Source organism: Paramormyrops kingsleyae, chromosome 1, assembly GCF_048594095.1.
Source record: "Paramormyrops kingsleyae isolate MSU_618 chromosome 1, PKINGS_0.4, whole genome shotgun sequence".
Lineage (NCBI taxonomy): Eukaryota > Metazoa > Chordata > Actinopteri > Osteoglossiformes > Mormyridae > Paramormyrops > Paramormyrops kingsleyae.
The window spans coordinates 18,313,917-18,330,079 of NC_132797.1; the positions used below are offsets into that span (position 1 = coordinate 18,313,917).

General features: G+C 40.8%; 2 protein-coding genes across 3 annotated transcripts; one reads left to right on the plus strand and one right to left on the minus strand.

The window, feature by feature from the left end:
• The first annotated feature begins 167 nt into the window (after positions 1-167).
• LOC111847023 (tachykinin-like peptides receptor 86C) lies at positions 168-1,989 on the plus strand. Its single transcript, XM_072700290.1, has 4 exons — positions 168-189; positions 875-1,262; positions 1,501-1,744; positions 1,978-1,989. The coding sequence occupies exons 1-4, from the start codon at positions 168-170 to the stop codon at positions 1,987-1,989; spliced, it is 666 nt and encodes a 221-aa protein (XP_072556391.1).
• A 4,200-nt stretch (positions 1,990-6,189) lies between these two features.
• LOC111846992 (A-type voltage-gated potassium channel KCND2-like) lies at positions 6,190-16,055 on the minus strand. 2 transcript variants are annotated; one of them, XM_023817780.2, is made up of 8 exons: positions 15,799-16,055; positions 14,688-15,252; positions 14,069-14,588; positions 12,930-13,092; positions 10,940-11,038; positions 8,809-8,904; positions 8,167-8,375; positions 6,190-6,429 (listed from the first exon to the last, which is right to left on the minus strand). In XM_023817780.2, exons 2-8 carry the CDS (start codon positions 15,178-15,180, stop codon positions 6,300-6,302), a joined length of 1,710 nt encoding a protein of 569 aa, XP_023673548.1. In that variant the 5' UTR covers positions 15,181-15,252; positions 15,799-16,055; the 3' UTR covers positions 6,190-6,299. The 2 variants fall into 2 exon arrangements, with proteins under 2 accessions (XP_023673548.1, XP_023673547.1); XM_023817779.2 differs by having other exon boundaries at positions 14,069-15,252.
• Positions 16,056-16,163: the final 108 nt, after the last annotated feature.

Below are 16,163 nucleotides of genomic sequence, written 5' to 3' on the forward strand. Positions count from 1 at the left end.
ATAAAGATTTCAATTGGTTTCTTCCTGACATTTTCGTCACATTTATATTAATTGACAAAAGTGCCAATGCATTTCAACACAGTTTTTACAAACATAAATTATTTCTTATCTTCTCATTTTCATCAATAAAAAAATCTTTGTTTTCATCAATGAAATGAACACTACCCATGACCCTGTATAAGTTAAGCGGTAAAGAAGTTTAGTGAATGAAATACCTACTTACTGTACCAAATACAATAGCACAGGAATACAATAGAAAAATATATTTAAAAAATGATTAAAAACAGACACGAGTGAAATCTGGCTTTTAAACTTGTGTTTGCATTTTCTGATTTTTATGATTTATCTCCAATTAAAATTAGTTGTGAATAAATTATCAATGGGGACGGATGCCCAGACATGACTATAATGGTAATTGCAGATTCCCAAGTGGCATGATCCTCCGGGAAGATTCAAAATAGCCCGAGAGTGGGGAGCCAAATCACATGTCAAGCTGGCAGTAGTTGGGGGTTTATCTGCAATGAGAGACACCAAGCTCCAACTCATCAACTGAAGACATTCATATTACATCAATGACACCTGTGAAAAAGTTAATGTCTACCCTTGCTCCATATTCAGAAATGACAAATAATTTGACACATAAGTGGGGCCATCATAACCATGATCTTAGGCTGTAACAGGGGTATTGGCCAAGGGTTTGGACCACCTTCTGAAAGCCATAGGTCATCATTGAACCCACTACCTGGGGCATTTGGAGTTATTTAACCCTTTTGTTGTGCTTGGGAATAAAATAAAAATAAATACTTTTAAGATCAAGCCCTAATCTGTCCTGTGTGTCTGTTTTTCGATACCATCTGGTTATTGCGGTACACAGCGGAGGTCACAGTTAGTTCTGTGGCTTTGTTCATCACTTTTTTCGCTGGCATTTGTGCAAATGGCTTTGTTATCTGGGCATTGTATCGTCAGAAGTCCCTGCAGACATCCAACAATGCGCTCCTCGCCAACCTCGCAATAATTGATCTCTTCAGGAGCATCATCGACTGCCCATTACTCCTTAGAATTTCACTGCAGTTTCATGCAGATGACGACCTGGGAATCCTGCTCTGTTACGCACAAATAGTGTGTTTCTCCTTCAGCTGCTGCATGCAGCTGGTAATTTTAGCAGGCATCAATGTCGAGGGGTACCAAGCGATCACGAACCCCTTCAAAACCAGACAGCGCAGAAAACGGATCGTGTTTTGTATTGCATTGAGCTGTGGCCTGTACTTCGAAGCAGTGTTACTGGCTTATCGGGGTAACTTGTCGGATTTAAGGTGGTCTGGACAAAATGTAAGTGAACAAATATGAAATCCATTTAAACTGTGGTACCTTAAATCCGACAAGTTACCCCGATATGCCAGTAACCCCGCTTCATGGTACAGGCCACTGAATGATGTCAATACCTTTATCATTTGTGTCGACAATGGCGGTCGATGATGCCCCAACATTTATGCAATGCAGAGGGGTGTATTTAGAACGCATATCTTCCTACAACAGTTTTGGAATCTATATTTTGTTTCCACTTTGGTTTGGTTGTCTGGCTGTCATTATCAGCTTCTATGGACGAATATTTGTGATAGGGAGGACGCACCACAGAAAAATATTCAATGAACTCAATTCTCTGACAGAAGTGAAACAGAAGAAGGATTTTTTAAGTTTTCTGCCCCCATCAGTGCGCCTTATGCAGCCAAGCAGAGAGTACATGGTCAGCGCACAATGCATAGAAAATCCGACGAGCACTAGCAATCAGGTTCAACGCTTATTCCATTTGAAACAAACGAGATACAAAATATTGTAGCACCTGTTAGGGAAAGAAATTTAAGTGATATAAAAGAAAAACATACTGACAACACTATAGTAGTAAAACCCACAGAAAATGCTCTTGTTGCCCCTCATTAGTCTTTGTGTTTAAGTACCGGTTTGTCTCATTGCCCCCAGCCTGGACATTGACATCAACCTTCCTGTGGCCCATGCCCTTCCCTGTACCAGTGTCATGCCCAGCTCCGTACGATCCCGATGTGTGCCACGCCCCCCTCATTACCTCGTGTGCATCCCCGATTGTGATCACCTGTGTCCTGTTATGTCTGGCTAGTCTTTTGTATTTAGTCCGTGTCTCAGTTAGTTTCCCCAGATCCGTCACTGTAATGTCCGTGGATGTTCCTGCGTGTGTGTGTCTTGCTGATTAAAACCCCTGTTTATCCGTGAGAACGGCTCCGCTTACCTGCTTCCCCGCTCGCCTGCACGCCGGAGTGTGACAACCAGTCCTCCCTTTTTTGACTCTTTGCGGTTCTGTTTGTTTTCCAGCCCCTGTTTAGTTCTGTTCAGTGCTGGTTTAATAAAATTCCCTTTTTGTTTGTCGAATACCTACCTGGAGTCTGTTGTCTCACATACCATGACAGCTCCACAGCGCACTGCCAAGTGAACCAGATGAAGGGGCAACGTCATGATTTTTATCATTAGATTTATATTTTTATTTAAGTTTTTAATACTCTATATTTCTTCATGTTGTTGTTAATAATGTATGTTATTGTATTCCCGGGATGGCGAATACATATGATTTTGGGTCGGTCCACTACCACAGGCATTTTCGCGTTAAGAAGATAACTCAAAAAGCATTTAACAGATCTTTTTCAAACTTTGCAGAGGCATTATATGGGTAAGAAACTGGAAATTATTACATTTTGAGGCAGATCACCCCTCGATTGAAGCAGTGCCTCATATTGATGGCAAAAAGGGCAGTTTTAAACACATGATTTGTTAAAGCAATAACTAAAAGTACATTCAGTGACAAAAAAGTTAAGCACCCAGACAGAGTGGTGGAAATTAAATGAATCTGCATGTGGTGAAAGGTCATGTGACTGTATCGCAATGATTATAATATCAGATCAAACGGACAACAGAGTTGGCAGTATGGGCATACTGCTGGTCCCATGTCAGTAGGGTGTGGCACCCACCCAGGCCTGGATACATGTGGCGATATGCTGCGGAAGGGAGTCATACAACCATTGTATCATATCCTGTGGCAAGTCGGCCCACAGCTGTTGTAAATGGCCCTCGAGATCCTGCAGATTGGCACTGGGTCTGAGTTGACGTCCAAGCTGATTCCACACGTTTGATTAGGGAAAGATCAGGGGACCTGGCTGGCCATAGAAGGACCTCAACATGACACAGGCAGTCCATAGACACATGTGCTGTGAGTCGACGGACATTGTCTTGTTGAAAGACTGTACCAGGGTGCTGTCTTAGGTGGGGTAAGACATGCGGACACAGGATGTCACTGATGTAGCGCTGTGCCGTCAGGGTCCCCTGAATCACTACCAGAGATGACCTAAGGTCATACTCTATAGCTCCTCACTCCATGATGCCAGGAGTAACACCAGTGTCTCTTTCCATAACACTGGCAGGATTGGTTCTCTCCTCTCGGCGCCACCATACACAAACACAACGGTCATCCATGATAATGCAGATCCGAGATTCACTGCTGAACATGGTACGCTGTATGCCTGAAGAACTGGAACTGATCAAATTGTGACACAATTTGCCCCAAAACTGAAGCAAAAGCAAAGGGTTGGCTGAAAGCAGATGACATTTGAGAATGTGATCAAAAAGTCAAAAAGTATTTGGTGAATCTTATTACTGCTTCACAGGACAAAGATCTATAGCTAATTTCAATTTGAGACACATTTTCCCAAAAATGGAGTAGCAAGAAGGAAAGAGTAGCTGCAGAAGGCACTTGGTCTTGTGAAAAAAATAACTCTAAAAGTAATTTACAGATCTTTCTCAAACTTTACAGACACATTGTATGGGTGACAAATTGGATTGCCTCAAAAAACAGTACCGCGTAGTGATAGCAAAAATTGGGCAGTCTCAGACACATGCCTATAGCATGATAACTCAAAAAGACTTAATTCCAACTGAATTAATGTAGTGCCACATTGTGATATCAAAGAGAAGGGCAGCCTTAGACACTTGATTGTCATCATGATAACTCAAAAATTATTTGTTGGATCTTTTCCAAACTTTGCAGACACATTGTATGGGTTGAGATTTGGACTTCTGGAAGGAGAGCTTGTTTATTGGGGCTGCTGCCATGGTGATTATATTTTACATATTTTATTATTTGCTCTGTCTCTGTGCCAAAGTGTTATTCATAATAATGGCATCCACTATAGGGTATCTCCCAGCCTTATGTCATATGTTGCCTCAAATATATTCTAGGAACCATCCCCCACCACTCTGAACAGTATAATCCAGAGCTCTTCATATCTGGCCCTCAAATCCAAATCCAGGCCTTGTTCTCAGTTCACTCAGGTACTTAGTTTGATAATTAGTGATTCTGATTGGTCACAGAGGCTTCACACCAGGTTCAAGGAAAGCTGGAAAATCAGCAGTGACTGGGCCGTTAAGGACAATGATTTGAATAGTTCTGGTATAATCTGTCAGAATGCTATATTTCATTGTAAATTCTAAGTATATATTGAAAGATCACATGAAAAGTCAAGCAGTGCCACATAGTAATACCAAAAAATAGAAGTTCCAGACACTTGATTCCATTACCAAGATAACTCATGAAGTATTTGATGGATCTTTTTCAAACTGCGCAGAAGCATTGTCTTATGAAGAGTGGTTAGTTGAGCTGAATCTGTTTAGCCTCGAGCAAAGGAGACAAGCCTAGAGCAAAAGGGGACATGGTCCAGGTATATAAGATTATAACAGGTCTGGATGCTGTTCAGCCAAATGGCTATTTCAATTTTAGTTTAAATACTAGAACTCGTGGCCATAAGTGGAAATTAGAAGGGGAACATTTTTAAATGAATTTGAGGAAGCACTTCTTTACACAGCGTGTAGTTAGAGTATGGAATAGTTTTCCTGCAAGTGTAGTGCAAGCTAAAACCTTGGGTTCCTTTAAATCAGAGCTACGTAAGATTTTAACAACTCTGAGCTATTAGTTAAGTTCTCCCCAAACGAGCTTGATGGGCCGAATGGCCTCCTCTCGTTTGTAAATATCTTATGTTCTAATGTTCTTCTTGTATCGGCAACAATCTGGAAATTACCCTAAAGAGAAGAAGCTGCATAGTAATATTAAAGAAAGGGCAGTTTTGACACTTGATTTTGATAGCATGATAACTCAAAAATATTTGAAAGAAGTAGGGGTGAAGAACTAGATCTGATAAAATTTTGAAACAAATCACCTCAAAGCTGAAGCAATGCCACTTGGTGGCAGCAAAGGGAAGGGTGATTGCAGACATTTCATCATATGAATGTGATGTCAATAAGTATTTGATGACTCTCATTACTGCTTCAAAAAAACATTAAATGGATGAAGATCTACAGCTGATTTCATTTTGAGACAAATTGCTTCAAAATGGAAGCACCAGTGCTAGGTAACCAAGGAAGGAAATGGCTGTAGAAGACAGATTTTCTTGTGAACATAACGTACACAAATAGAAGTATCTCATAGATCTTTTTCAATCTCTGCAAACGCATTGTGTGGGTGAATATCTGGAAGTGTTCAAATTTTGGGACAAATGGCCCCAAAATTGAAGCAGCGCCAAATAGTGGTATCAATGAGATGCACATCCTCAGACACTTAATCTTCTCAGCATGATAACTCAAAAAGTATTTGTCAAATATGACCAGTAGAAATCTATTAGCTGTTTGGCAAAATTTATCATGGAGTCAATGTTGGCACATGAAAGAACCGCTATAAGTGTACATCTGGTGAACCTAAAAACATTGAGACAAGTCACACAAATGTGGGCTTTAAAAAGGTGGGAGAGTGTGTGGGGTAGGCTTAGACCATATTACGGTAATATTTTCAGTACACCAGTGTATTTTTGTTTGGTGATCTTTATCATGGGGACCTCCCTTACTAAGATTTTAAAAATCTGTAATCGTATTGCTTTTGAAAATAGCATCAAAATGCCTTATGAATAAAAGTATAATGTATGTACAGTATGACTATATGAAAAATTAGATACTGCCCAAGCCTTGCATGGTAGGGCTAGAGATAGTAGAGGTTGGGGGGGTGTGAGAGGAGTACAGATTAGATTGGGGGGGGGGGGGGGGTAAGGGGGTGTCAACAGCATCTAGTTCTAAAGTAAATTGTTTGTCCTTTAGGTTTCTTCGTCAAGCTCTGTAACTGGAAGCTCTCATATCTGTGTTTATTTTGTTGGCAATAATGTCTTCAAGCCATTGTTATTTTTTCAAAAGTATCTCCTTTTTCACTGTCCAACAAGGTCTTGTAAGTTGACAGCAGGCTATACAGCAGACACTGTAAAAGTACTGTCTTGCGAGACCCTGGGTGAGCTGATGAAGGGATCCTGCAGGTGGTGCTGTTCTCTATTTAGGGGTCCTGACTCATCTACAACAGCATTCAGTCTTGAGCGCCTAAGAGAATGGAAAGACAGAAAGGAAAGAGTAAACACTACAAACTTTTAAATATAAAGTTGTGTCTCTGTATTTACTCATACAACAGAGGTTAATTTATATTGGTTTAATTAGCAGATGCTTTTGACCCAGAGCGACTTACAACTGAGGGTCCGAGAATAGGGTCAGCCAGTCCCTGGAGCAATTTGGGCTAAGGGCCTTGCTCAAGGGCCCAATGACAGAATCACTCTGCTAGCCACAGGATTTGAATCCTGCCTTCGAATCACAGAATCAGAGACCGAATCTACAGAGCCACACACCACCCACATCAATGCACATTACAGACCATTCACCTAATTGCATATCTGTGCAGGAAACCATGACAACATGCAAACTCCACGCATACAGCATGGGGGTAGAATTTAACCCCCCCCAACCCAGAAAGTTAGGTGAATACTACAGACTTAGTCACCATTCCACCCTAGTTTGTGAGTATATGTAGATATTCCACACAAATATATAGTATTGTGCAAAAGCCTTATGCAGTCTGAGAAAATTATGTTCTAATGATATTCATGATATTGTGTCTGTCAGAGTCAGCTTAGCCATTTCAAACCCCTCCTAAAGTCACCCCAGTATTTGCAGCAGCCATCCAATACACCCAAGTATTTTTTGACGGGACCACCAGCACTCCTCCTACGGCTAATACATAGCTCAATCACTTTTTCAAACTAATTTTATTAATCAATTAAGTGAGCTGGTAGTGAAATTGAACAAATAAATGCAATGGCTAAGGTGCCTGTGAGGAGATAGGAATCAAAGTAGTGCTCATCTAGCCACCAAAAAAATATCAATAACTTTTTTTAATATGTTAAATTTTATTTTTGAGCAAGTATACACTTACTACACAAATGAATACCCTTACAATTTTTCTTTGATTTCCTAAGACTTTTTCAAAGTACTGTGCCTCTGATTAGAAGGTTGCTCATTTAAGTGATTTCATTGTTGAGCCTCTAAAAAAGGCCCAGTTGCTTCTGGGAACGTTTGAATGTCTTCTCAGTTGTATGTTATTTTGAGTAAAAGCATCTGATGTGATGTAATTGTATACCAGATGTTAATGACAAAGTTATGGACTGACAGAAAGTCCATAACACAATAGCAGATACTTTATTGATCCCAGTGGGGAAATTGTCTTTACACCTCCTTCAACTTGCTTTTTTTTGTAGAGTAAGCTGTCTGCGAAGGGCAGCCACTTGTAGCAGCACCCAGGGACCTGGGGGTTAAGGGCCTTGCTGAAGGACCTATAGACATGCTGAGGCTGGGTTTGAACTGGCAACCTTCTGATTACAGGCAACCAGGCTTGGCCCACTGAGTCACACGCTGGCCCTTAAATATCATCATGCCATCTCGGACCCTCATGTCGTACGGATATCATCTGATTGTGCAGTTTGTCCATTTTGGCATGAATTAATTTTGTTCTCTGACACTGTCAAACATTCCTTGGTATATGGTACCTTGCTGAAGGGTACAACAGTATGTACACCATGTATAAGTGGTCCACTGGTCCATTGTGTATAAGTGTGCATGAAGGTAATTTACAGAGTGTGTGAATCATATGCTTGCAATATTAATTTTGTGAGGGTATGTAGAGTCATAATCACGTGTGTTTGTTAATGTGTACTGTATGATTGAGTATTAGAGTGATGCATGCAAGTGTATGTTTGTGTGATCTGTGATTATTTGTGTATGTTACAGTACCGGCTGGTTGGAGGTCCTTCCTGCAGGTGGCTGAATTCCTGAAAGTTGCCCTGGAGTCTGGCAGTCATTGTAACTTTGGGCAGACTGAACCTCTTTTTTTTCCTCAGGCAAAAGCTTCGTGATGAAGAGGAAGGAGAACGTGAAGAGATCTGGGGCCCCATCACCGTGGAGCACATCTGATGGGTCTGCTCATCCACAAATTCATGGTTCTGGAGTTCAGATACAAAGATGAGAAAGATTACTGCCTAGTACGAAATTTTGCAGATATACTAATGTTTTCCCTGGAATACGTGCGGTATTGGTGCTTGGTCTGAAGTTGTGGTCAAATTGATTCACATCACACTTTCTGAAATTTTTAATTATTCATGATCAGTTTTGCTGTTCACAAAACAGTAGTACTAGTAAACAGCTTCCTGTAATTTGCACTTTCAGTTCTTTTATGCTAACATTTTTCCTTGCAAATCAACTAAAAGTCACTCATTAGTTAATGTCATTTCATTAAGAGAGGTTACAACTGGCTTTTAATGGAAATTAGGTTTAGAGCTCATCACTGGCCTCTCCAGAACAGTCCATTGTATTTTAATTATTCCTGCATGTTGGGATCACTGTTCAGTTAATTGTTTCACTCTGCGGAGCTCTCACCGTGGTCCTCTCCAGGCAGTACAGCAGGTGGTGCTGTTCAGTCTGAAAACTGGAGTTATTCTTCTTAGACCGTGCCTGTCCAGTGTCCCTAGATACCTTGAGAATTGAAAGTGTCAATCAGGGCTCCAAATAAAAGGGTGTAACAATCAGTACACGAGATAGCATGCAGTACCAATTGTTACGTTTGTTACTTTAGTTAAGACTTAAAAACTGAAACTGAAGCACCTGGTCAATAGTGCATGAGGTTTCACACCTATATATGCGTGACCTGGTGGCCAATCTTCACTGATATCACATTTTATCAGTAAGAGCTGAGTGTGAAGGTTGAATTATCAAAGCAATAGCAGAATTGTACGTAAAATATTGCAATGCACACAACATAATGGAAGACATATGAGAGTTCAAAAGAGGACAAATTGTTGGTGAGTGTCTTGCTGACACACCTATGACCAGAACAGCAATTCTTAATGGTGTATCGAGAGCCACGGTAATGTCGGCATACCAAAATGAAGGATGGACCACATCCATATGGATGCAAGAGGAAGCTGACTGAAAGGGATGTCCAGCTATACTAACCCAGATTGTATCCAAAAAACATAAAACCACAGCTGCCCAACTCACTGCAGAATTAAATGCACACATTGACTTTCCTGTTTCCACCAAAACTGTTTGCCAAGAGCTCCACAGGGTCAATATAGATGGTCTGGCTGCTATAGCCAAACCTTTGGTCACTTACTGTATGCCAATGCCAAACATCAATGGTTTCAATGGTGCCAGCAGTGTAACTCTTGTGCTCTGGACATTATGAAACATGTGTTCTCTGATGAGTCCACCTTCACTGTCTTTCCTACATCCAGGAGAGTTACGTTGTGGAGAAGCCCCAAAGAGGCTTACCACCCGGACTGTTGTGTACCCAGAATGTATTCCAGAGGTGAATCAGTGATGGTTTGGACTGCAATATCATGGTATTCTCTAGGCTCACTACTTGTTCTAGATGGGCACATCACTGCCAAGGACTTCCAAACCATTCTGGAGGACCATGTTCACCCAATGGTTCAAACACTGTAACCTGAATGTGGTGCGGTGTATCAGGATGATAATGCCCCAATACACACAACAAGATATAGAGTGGTTTGGTGAAAGAGTGCTTTGATGAACATGAAAGTGAAGTTGAATCTACCATAGCCTGCACAGTCACCCGAGATGAATATTATTGAGCCACTTTGGGGTGTTATGTAGGAGTGAGTCAGGAAACATTTTCCTCCAACAGCATCACGTTGTGACCTTGTCACTGTTCCTCAAGAGGAATGCCTTAAAATCCCTCCGGCCACTGTGCAGGACTTGTATCTGTAATTCCCAAGACAAACTGATGCTGTATTGGCCACAAAAGGAGGCTGTACACCATACTAATACATTATTGTGGTCTAAGACCGGATGTTTCAGTTTCATTGTCCAACCCCTGTATATTGTTACTTCCTTATGTGGCAGCTGCACAGCCCATCCTGGGAGGGACACCCTTGCTAACGATGATAAATCATCACTGCCTAAACTCAGTCTATGACAGGTTTATTTTTGCTTCTCCTGCAACAGTGCCTATAAGTACCCGATAACAGTTTTTTCTCTGTTTAGTATATATTAGTAAATATGCTATCCCCAGAGGAGGCTCAGAGACAAACTTTACTTGACTTTAAAGAAGTTTCAGAGAGTGTTAGCTGATATGATGGCTGTGGTATCTAGGGGGTCTCAGTACCATGGGTCAGGCACAGAAATGTGGTCAGTTACTCACCTTTCCTTGAATCTACAATACAGTCTGATAGTCATTCATACAAAGAATGTTTGGCAATGCTGCATGCTTAACAAGACATAATGACAAAAGCGGAAATGGATACTGTGAAGCAAGGCCATCTGATGACATTGAAGATATTGACAAGAACCTCACCCAAAGCACAAGCTGTCAGATAATAAGAGCTACAGTATGTTCAGTGCTGACTGACCATAAATGGGAAGAGGTGACAATGCAACCAGCACTGGAGCAAATGCCAAGCAAATTGGAAATCATGCAGCTAGCCTAACCTACAACGTAATAGGAAAGTAAGGGCATGCATCAGCTGACCCTGTGATGCTTAGTTACCTCTTCCTTGGAGCCTCTCAAGAGCCCACCGTGCTTGTACTGCAAATAGCTGCTAGCACCACTCTTCCTGGCAAGCCGAGTCATAACCAGCCTGCTTTTCTGTGTGAAAAAGCACATTTTTTAGCATCTCATCTCCTCTCTCATTTTCCTCAGTGCAGATAAGGCAGCTCACAGCCAGGGTTTATCCCAAAGACAAGGAATATTTCCCCAGCATAAACAGAGTAAGTGATGATCTTTCTTAGAGTATGTCAGGATTCATAGGCACTGTACAGACCTCCTTCATATACCGTGAATGGAATCAAGTGTACAACTTCAACCATATAATATTTGTTTGTAGCAGTAATAAGATTCATTAAATACCTTTTGATGGCCTTCACAAGATAAAATGTTGTTAGCAGTCACCCTTCCCTTTGTTGCCACGAAGCAGCATGCTTCATTTTGGGTCCAGTTTATCTTAAAATTTTGACCAGTTCCAGTTGTTCACCAATACTTCTCTGAAGTTTGAAAATAATCCACCAAATATTTTTTGAGTTATTGCACTAATTGGACAATGTTTTTCAAACTGCCCTTTTCTTTGCTCTCACTATTTCATGCTGGTACAGTTTTGGAGTGATCGGTCTCAAAATATGAAAAGCTCCAATTCATCATCCAGACAATGTTTCTGCAGTGGCAGTAATTACAGACCGCTTCCAAAACATATGCATTTCTCATCCAGGGAATAAACACTAGTGACCCAGTTCCATTGGCTGCCATACATGCCCGTACTATAACACTGCCTCTGCCACATTTAACAGATGATGTGGTATGCTTCTGATCATAAGCCATTCTTTCCTCTCTCCATACTTCCCGTTTCTTCTCATTATTCTGGTACAGGTGGATCTTAGATACATCTGTCCAAAGAATATTGTTCCAAAACTGGACATGCTTTTTAGATGTTTTCTGGCAAAACACTTCTTTAGATAACTATTTTTGAGGCTTATCAGTGATTTGCACCTTGTTGTAAACCCTCTATATTTACTTTTATGAAATCTTCTCTTCATTGTAGACTTTGACAATAATATGTCTACCTTCTGAACAGTGTTCTTGACTTGGCTATATATTCTGAAGGGGTTTTTCTTGATCAAGGAATGAATCATCCACCACAGCTGTCTTCCATGGTCATACAGGCCTTTGCTGACCTCACCAATGCGTTCCTTGTTTTTAAGAATGAGAATGTACCAAATAATTGGTTGGCCACTTCTAATGTTTCTGATCTCTCTGATGGGTTCGTTTATTTTCTCAGCCCAGTGATTCCCTGCTTTACATACTGTGAACTCTTGATATAAGGTTTCAGTGCAACAGTTTCCAAATTTAAATTCCACACCTGGAATCAACTCCAGTCCTTTTTACTGCTTAATTGTTAATGATATAACAGCCTGAAATGGCTTGTCAGTCAATTGTCCAATTACTTTTGGTCCCTTGAATAGGAGGGGACTACATATAGAAAGTGTTGTAATTCCTGAACTGTTAAATTACACTTTACAGTCTGTACTTCAAGCCCACATTCATTATATGACTAAGTTTTTTGAAAAAAGGGAAAAATAACAATAAGTTTATCAATATCCAAATATTTAAGGACCTAACTGTATATTATGCATTGTATGAATAAAAATTCATAGAGAAACGCAAGTCAGATGAAGATAAAAGTATTAGCATACTTCCATGCCACATTATATGAAATTAGCAGAGCAAGACAGGTGATGATTACCCAGTGAGATTAATGAAGTACCTATTATAATTCTATTATGGTAACAAACTTTTAGTAAAAGTCTTCTAAAAAACAAACTAAAATTTTATATATTTTTTTTAAGAAATAGAAATTGTGCATGCAACATTGCATGACATTTTGTTTTCATATATAAGTGTGCATGTACACATATGAATATAAATGACTGGATATGTGTCTGTATGTGTTTCTATACTGGTGGGACAGTTTGAATGCAAGATGTACCTTTTGTGCTTGCCGCTTTTCTGAACGCTGGCTTTGCTGGTAGATGCGGATGAAATTGGAGACAATCACAGGCACAGGCAGAGCAATGACCAGCACCCCACACAGTGAACAGATCGACCCAAAAACTTTTCCCATGATGGTCTTTGGAACCATGTCACCATACCTGTGAGGGAGGAACAGATCATTGTGTTCAAGAAAGAGAAAAAGAGGCTTTTCATTTGGATTACATGAGGCTAAATACTGTGCAGGAATAAGCCTGTGAGACATAAAAAAAGAAGACACGGAGAATGTCAAGCGATGCAATTCCTAGTTGGTCCGTCAGTGATCATGGACAATGGATCGAAACTCCATGATTCATAGTTTACAAGATCTTATAAATGGAAAATGTCTTCAATGACCCATTGACCTTGGTATTTCCAAGTGCATTGTAGTAAGGTTAAGCATTATTGTCCCAGACTCAGGAGGGGGGAACAATGACGTTCCTGATCATCGGGTTTCTTTCTTAAACTGTCACTAATGCTGACAGTCATGCTGTGATTCTGCATTAGCTGTGCTCAGATAACATCTGTCTGGTTCTCGTTTATAATTTCTCATTGTGCAATTAACTAACCAGATATAACTGAAAACATATTTACATTAAATATATGATGTTTATATTTCATACACTGTTAAAGACACGGGGCATTGTGGAGAAAGGAAGGTGACGACCCACTTGTAGTTCAGAAACAAACAACGGTTTACAGAAACTGGACACAGGCTAAAGCTGCAAAACAAAAGGACCATGAGTGGTCAGGAAACAAACAGGGAAAAAAAACTGAATTAACTAAAACCAAGAAGCGAAGCACAACAAAAACTAAGCGACACCACAGGGAATCAAACTGGGCAGGAGAACAGAGGAACAAACATACCATAACATTCATAATGGCAGACAGAGGGGCAGGACAAAGTCAGGCACTTGACTACCAATAATTAGGACTCATTTAACTCATGATAATTCAATCAATTGTACTTATTATTGGGGCTCATACTGCTTTTTCAGTTAAGGAAAAATATGTAGCCTATTGTTATACACACAAAATCTTTGCAGTAAATATTAATAGCATGAAACACACACATAAGCACCAGAATAGTTCACCTACCCGAGCGTGGTCATTGTGACAATAGTATACCAGAAGGATGCTGGGATGCTGGTGAACTTGCTCCTTTTCACACCTTTCTCTGCGTAGAATATCACCGTTGCAAAAATAATGATAGCCATCGTCAAAGAAAAGAGCAAAAACCCCAGCTCGGAGAAACAGCTCTTCAAAGTGTTGCCCAGAATACGCAGGCCTGCAGAATGACGGGAGAACTTGAAAATGCGAAACACTCGGAACACCCTCAAAGTGACAAAGGCTCCGCTCACCTCGCCTTTGTCAGTCATGAAGAGTCCTATGTAATATGGCATGATCGCAACCACATCTATAATACTCATCACAGTTTTAACAAACTTGAGTCGGTTTGGCGCAGCAAACAGACGCAACAGGTATTCCATCGTGAAAATCATCACACAGGCAGTATCTAAGCAGAAGAACTGCAGCTGGTAGCGCTTCCCGCAGGAGACTGTCGTCTTCGCTGAGGTCCCACATGGTACCGTTTCTAACACGTTGGCCAGGACGGAAACTGCGATGAAAAACCCAGTGACATAATAAATCACCAGAGCCGGAGTGCTCGTGTGCGGATTTTCAAAAGCTCTCCACATGGACTGTTTCAGGGTCATACCAGCAAGAACATCGTTCTCGTGATTCTCTTTTGTCAGTGTGTCCTGCGCATCCTGCATCCGTTCCAGGTTCTCACACTTATGGTCCTTGTAATCTTCGTAACAACAGTCCCCCATGTTCTCCTGCATGATCCCGAAGAAAGCCAGCTCTTCGTCGTACGCCGAAACGCACTCGTGTCGCGGGTAGTGCAATTTACCAGTGCGATAAAAGTTCAGGATGTGTCTGAAGAGCTCAGGGTCTCGATCGAAGAAGTACTCATTAGTTTCTTCGTGGAAAAAAAAATCTCGTTCAGTGCAGCCAAGTAATGTATTCGGGAACCGCTCTAAAGTGTTACGCCAAGTCTGAAATCTTGTTCCACTGACATTGAGAATAATGAAGCCGTCAGGTGCTTTCCGGTGCGCTGGCGGACCCGGCATGGAAGACCTCGCCACCGGTATCCACCCTATAGCTGCCGCTTGGGCAAAGGGAAGCCAAGTTGCATTTTCTGCTGCCATGCCAAACTTCTTTTGCAATAGCCAGGATTAGTTTGGCTATCAGGGGACCACGGTAGTATGGGGGGAAGATACCTGGAAAAATAAATAAATAAATAAATAAAATATACTTATGGAGCCTATATATGTCTATGTTTATAAGCAGGTGACACTGGGACCGGGCTGCAGTTTGCAAAAATAATATATATTATTCAAAGACGCACACCCATAGACTGATAAATGAGTGAAACAAAAAATCGTCCTGTGGTTTCTTAATTTTTTCCGTGGCTGTATATATGAATCCTGGCCAGATACCAGAAATTATTTTCGAGAGAGGTCCGACAAATTTCAAGGGGTTCAAACTCTATTTTACTACCTGGATACATAGCTGGTAGGGAGCAAACAAAAATTTCCCAGCTCCAAAAATATAGGGGTCTGCACCCCTTCTATTTCAAGCATAATAATAATATTATAGGTTACGTAAAATTAAGCTTTGTGATTTGCATCAAATGTACAAGGAGAAAATATCGGTCTCATGACTCAGTTTTGTATAACAATAATAAAGCAGAACTCAGACATTTTAAACAATCCAAATTACATGAACAAATTAAAAAGATTTCCCCAAACCGAAACACAACTTACCTATTTTATAAGAATAGCCTCTTTCATGCAGGTTTTATTCTTTTGTATTCATCGCAATTGGAAAAAGAGCTTCGAAAACAAATCAACAACATGCTTAAAACGAACACGTTGCAAGAATTACCAAATTAATTCCCCGCCGTCGTACTTGACGCAGAGTAACTTTCAGTCAGTGCATTTTGCGGACTGGCGGGGATGCCACTAGTGCCGACAGCGGGAAACAACCAGGGGAAAACTGGGAACATCGAAAATCAAGATACTTGATAGGAAAAGTGAACACAAAGTTGATACTTTCACTTCTTCTTATACCTACAGCAGTGCCGCATAAAGACCCCAACGTCTTTCACCTGGAAAAGAGGCGTGTCACC

Excerpts from the sequence above, each read along its gene's own strand:
- LOC111847023 (XM_072700290.1), top strand. The coding sequence starts at position 168 with ATGACCCTGTATAAGTTAAGCG. Across the intron at positions 190-874 it reads GACCCTGTATAAGTTAAGCG|CGGAGGTCACAGTTAGTTCT; the intron begins GTAAAGAAGTTT and ends TGCGGTACACAG. Across the intron at positions 1,263-1,500 it reads ATTGCATTGAGCTGTGGCCT|AGGGGTGTATTTAGAACGCA; the intron begins GTACTTCGAAGC and ends TATGCAATGCAG.
- LOC111846992 (XM_023817779.2), bottom strand. The coding sequence starts at position 15,180 with ATGGCAGCAGAAAATGCAACTTGGCTTCCCTTTGCCCAAGCGGCAGCT. Across the intron at positions 11,039-12,929 it reads AAAAGCGGCAAGCACAAAAG|AAAAGCAGGCTGGTTATGAC; the intron begins GTACATCTTGCA and ends TTTTTCACACAG. Across the intron at positions 6,430-8,166 it reads GAAGGACCTCCAACCAGCCG|GCGCTCAAGACTGAATGCTG; the intron begins GTACTGTAACAT and ends CCATTCTCTTAG.